Source organism: Populus nigra, chromosome 1 (genome assembly GCF_951802175.1).
Source record: "Populus nigra chromosome 1, ddPopNigr1.1, whole genome shotgun sequence".
Classification (NCBI taxonomy): Eukaryota; Viridiplantae; Streptophyta; class Magnoliopsida; order Malpighiales; family Salicaceae; genus Populus; species Populus nigra.
In genome coordinates this window covers 12,037,316-12,042,663 of record NC_084852.1, presented here as the reverse complement: position 1 = coordinate 12,042,663, position 5,348 = coordinate 12,037,316, and the positions used below count along the sequence as shown (strand labels likewise).

At 31.9% G+C, this 5,348-nt stretch overlaps 1 protein-coding gene across 1 annotated transcript; it reads right to left on the bottom strand.

The window, feature by feature from the left end:
- Positions 1–631: 631 nt before the first annotated feature.
- LOC133701437 (cytochrome P450 71D11-like) lies at positions 632–2,507 on the bottom strand. The gene is made up of 2 exons (XM_062125357.1): positions 1,444–2,507; positions 632–1,357 (listed from the first exon to the last, which is right to left on the bottom strand). Exons 1-2 carry the CDS (start codon positions 2,353–2,355, stop codon positions 746–748), a joined length of 1,524 nt encoding a protein of 507 aa, XP_061981341.1. The 5' UTR covers positions 2,356–2,507; the 3' UTR covers positions 632–745.
- Positions 2,508–5,348: the final 2,841 nt, after the last annotated feature.

Here is a 5,348-nt window from a genome sequence, read left to right as displayed (position 1 = left end):
GAGTATTTTAAAAGATTAACGCAATGAAAATAATAATTTAAAATTTTCAAGTTTTATAGATTCTATTAGTCAATTTGTTAAGAATTTATAATTACTTTATAATGTTTTTTAAAATATTTAGTTAATATTAATTTATAATGAATTTATATACTTAATTTTAGTTTCTCCTTTAAAATATTTATTCTAGTCAATGGATCTGCCACTCCACAGAAAAAAGCACATCTTTATTTTTAAAAGCTAATATATTGAAGAAATATATTTCTGGTAACCTTTACAAGATTGGCAGAGCAGAATGGAAGCTGCAAATCTTGATGGAATCTCATAATTACTTGAAGAACTTTTTAATACAGCCAGAGGTTAGAGCATGAAATTTTTTATGTCTTAATTATTATATGTGTTGGTATCGCCAAATGGCAAGTCCTGTAAGAAAATATGTGTGTATCAACTGTTATCTTGATCAGAACAACATAGAAATTATAAATCAAGCTTTAGAATTATATATACGCTATTTCTACAGCTCTTTCCAAGTCTCTACATCAATAACTTAAATTAACAGTTCATCCTGCAGCTATTTTGGACGGAATTTGGATCGAAGTGTGGGATTATTACAAGTTCTGGGAAAAGTTAAAGATAACACTGAAAAATAAGCAGCTTTTTATTACTATTATTATCGTGACTAGGCAACACCATTGGCATAAGGTAACACATAACAAAAGCAGATTTAAGATCATTTTCCTTGTGATTTTCAAGATCTAACAGGATGAGGATGGTGCAAAATAGGAGTTAAATGCAGAGCATTTTTTCTTCTAACCGTGGCACCAAAAGCTTCAGACATGTCTAGACTTTCTGGCTTCATGTCACCGGGGAGCTTCCAGTCAAAATGGTAGAGCAAATTTGCTAGTAGAAGATCGACGTTACTTATGCCGAACAGAATGCCTGGACACATCCTTCTTCCAGCACCAAATGGGGTAAACTCAAAATTAACCCCTTTATAATCAATCGAGCTATCAAGAAATCTCTCTGGATGGAATCTCTCAGCTTCAACCCAATAATTTGAATCCCTTCCGATTGCCCATACATTAACTAGGACTCTGGATTTAATGGGAATATTGTATCCGTTTATTCCACACTCCTCTCGACATTCTCTTGGAATCAGCAAAGGGAGAGGAGGGTGTAATCTCATAGTTTCTCTGATGACCATCTTCAAGTAATTTAATTCACCGACACTTCCATCTTTGCCAAAGACCTCTCGTACCTCTGTTTGAGCCTTTTCCATCACTTCAGGGTGCTTTAGCAGCTCTGACATTGCCCATTCTAGAATAGTTGATGATGTCTCAGTCCCAGCAATGAAAAGGTCCTGAGAGCGAGACACGATAATCAAAATTGAGGTAAGCAAATATACAGACCATGCAAAACCAAATGTACAGCAATACAAACACTTACCAGGATGACTGCCTTAATATTATCGGTAGTTAGGGAGAAGTCGAGGTTCCCATGTTCCTGGAGATCTAGAAGAACATCTACAAGATCATCTGCTTTACTCTCGTTACTAGAATTGCCCTCCGCTTTGCGAGCTCTGTGGTCGTTGATAATGCTTTCAAGTATCCTGTCAGCTTCTTGATGCAACCTTTCCATTCTGGATCTCATCCCAGTTATCCATGGAAGCAATTTGATGGAAGGGAAAAGATCACTTATATTAAAACCTGCCCCCACCTGCATTATTCCCTGAACAAGCGGAACGAATATCTCTTCCTCTTTCCGCAATTTACTGAAGGCTGCTCTCGTAGTGATGCTATATGCTACAGAAAACAGCATCCTGCTAAGGTTGACTATTGATCCTGCACTAGAAGAAATACTTCCAATAAGACTGGATACCTCTTCCTCCCTGATAGATCTAAATGATTGCACACGTTTAGGACTTAATAGCTCCAAGATGGAAACTTTCCGCAACTGCCTCCAGTAGTCTCCATATGCTGCAGTCGCTATGTCTGTGCAGTTATAAAAGATGATTTGTCCTACAAGGAGATGGGGCCTATGAGCAAAGTTGATATCATGGACTTTCATCACTTGTTCAGCAGTTTCTGGAGAAGAAATAACAATGGTCTGAACTTGGCCGAGTTGAAGGTGCATGATAGGTCCGTGTTTCTTGGCCAGGTCTCGCAGGCGGTGATGGGGTAGAGAACCAAATAACTGGTGCAAATTTCCTATCACTGGCAGCTTCCGTGGACCTGGTGGTAGATTTGGAGTTAAGTCTTTGGTTTTCGACTTTTTGAGCATCCTTAATACCATGAAGATAAAGAGGAGTGATGGGAGAAGGACCAAGGAGGAGGGACTTTGAGGCTGCTCCATTATCATGTTTTGGTTTGTAAATTTGCTTCTCTTCTATATATGATCTAGTTTCAGTTGAAGTTGTGAGGCTAACCTTAGCGTCAGCCGCTCAGGACAGGAGTCTTTATTTGATAATCATACTTGTCCTGTAGTTGGATAGTATCTCGTTCTACTTCATTTTCGCATTACTCCATTTGTGACATGAGTAATTTTTGTTTGACAATCATATTTGTCCTGTAGTTGGATGTTATCTCGTTCTATTTCAACAAGTTTGATATAAATTATTCGATCCGAATGATCCTAGACAGATCAGAAGGGTTTGTCTGGAATAAACTATTTACTCTGTTTTCTGGAGCTGCAAGGTTATTATTATATCGTTGAACAAGTATTAATTAATTGCAGCTAAGCCTAGATGCCCTGCAATCAAATTAGCGCAAGCTAAAGCATTAATGGAGTCTGATTCTACACCCACCCACCCACACACACACACACACACACACACACACACACACACACACACACACACACACACACACACACACGGCTGAACTATTAACACCCATTTCGGAGACTGGGATCTTCAAAGCTTTACAGTGTATTTGGTATTGCGGTTACTGTTATGATTATGATTTGAAAAAAATTATTTTATAAAAAGTACTTTTAATTGAGAGGTTGGTTTGAAAAAATAGGTGTTTAGTTAAAACTGTGGTTGAAATTGAAATTAAACAAAAAATAATTTAATGTGTTTGGTTAAGAATGCTTTTGAAATTAAAGTTATAAAATAATTCTAAAAAATATATATTTATATTGATAGTTTTTAATTTAAATATTGTAGATTTAACTATTGCTATTACATCATGAAATAAATAATATTTTATATAAAATATTTTTTATTGTTTTATTAAACTATCCACAATTCCATCACGTATGAAATATATTTGATAAGGACTACAGTTTTCACAAATTTCTTAAGAGCGCAACAACATCAGGTAAAATATAATCAGGAACAAAATTAAGATTGCGATCAAATTCTATAAATGCAGCGTTATCAAGCGATCTTCGTCTAATTTATGTTGTCATTGAATAATGTTTAACACTAGTTTTTAGAATAAAACACAATTAAAAATAAAACATATATTTTGCTGGGTCGGATCCGGTTCAATGTATTTTTAGCTTTGATAAACCTAGTCGACCTGAGTTTTATATCTAACTAGATGAAAATTAATTTATTTAAAATTAATCAATTAAACAGGTTAATTTATGAATCAATTAAAATTAGAATAAAACTTAATTTAATTTTAAAAAAATTAAATCAAAACTTTATATTTTAAATTAATTTGAGTTAATTCATCAAACCTGTAACTTTACTGTTGGGTTATAACTATAATAACAAGTTATGTAACTTTTGCATTAATTTTTTTTAATAAAAAATCATGTTTACATGGCATTATAAATAAAATCATGTTTATATTAAATATTACTGTTTATGCTAAATATGACACATATGATAAAAAATTTGTTATTAATTTATGATGTAGAATTATTTCTATTTTTTGGATATAATTATTTTATAAAATAATGATATAAGTAATAAATAGAAATAAATCTTACTCATAATAATTAAAAAAATACCAAGTATTTCGGACTTCGAAGTGCTGGTTCAAGTCCTTAGCAACAAAAGCATTGTATTTCGTTAATAAGCATCTCCACTGTTCATCTATTTTTCCATTACAAGAAGCAACTCTTTATTGCTTCTTGTAACCTGCGGTTGTGCCACAATAAATGATGGGACCCATGATTGAAAAATTATGATAGGAGCATAACCAAACGATAAAAATTGTGGCTGCGGGTGAAGTTCACCCGCAGCCACAATATCAAACAGCTACTTGGTAATAGCATTAAGCTCAGCTATATTTGGCTCCCCGATACCAATATGACTGGAAGAAATGTATTAGCTCAATAATTTCTAGAGATTAATTGTTGAATAATAAGGATAAAAAGGTTTTTTTTTATTATTTGAATTCAAAAACACTTTACTTTTTAGAAAATGTATTTTATAGATTTAGATAAGTGCGTAAAACTCTGATGTGAACGAAAAAAATTATTGCAAAACATGATATATTGAAACAGTAATTCGTCAGTTAATGATGAGAAGGATCTCTTTTAAAATAATATTTGCAGTTAATGATAAAAATAAAATTACATAAACATGTAGAAGATGATGAGAAGGTTCTTTCTTTAAAAAAATTAGAAATTATTAATAGGAGGAATGAAGGGACAAATAATAAATTAATTTGTCAGCTAATGATAATAAAATTACATAAATAAATAAGTTGAAGAATTATTTCATTAATTAACAGGGATGGAGAAGAAAAAAAAGTAGAAAATTATGACTCATCAGTTGTGATGACTCATCAGTTGTGATGACTCATCAGTTTCCACCGTGGAAGAAGGCGTGGAAAGGAAGCCAACTTCGCGGCATTGTTGAAGCGACTCCACCCATGTTGTTATTATTATCTTCCCTATCATTAGATGCTTTGAATTCATAAATAAATAATAAATAAATAAATAAAGATCTTAGTTAATTATCAAAGGGGCGCGAGATTGGGGGGCGATGGTAGTACATGAAAGCAAAGTCTATAGTATATTGATAGTACGACTTTACAGTACTACAAAAAAATTATAAAAACAAAATTGTTAATATTTATTTTTTAAAATATATTTATTTTAAAATATATTAAAATAATATTAATTTTTATATAAGGAAGGTTGAAAATCAATCCTAAACACATCTCTGAAATCTCTTAATTTAATTATTTTAATCGAAATTAGTATTGTGTATCTTTTTTATAATGAAATAGATATAGATTAGTATTTCCTATCAATTAATTTATGATATTTATTACAATAATAATTATATTAACAATGATAATATATTTAATTATAGTAAAGATACGATAATATCATTAATAATATTCTCATCAATAAATTTAAGGTTTAGTATAATGAAAACATCAACA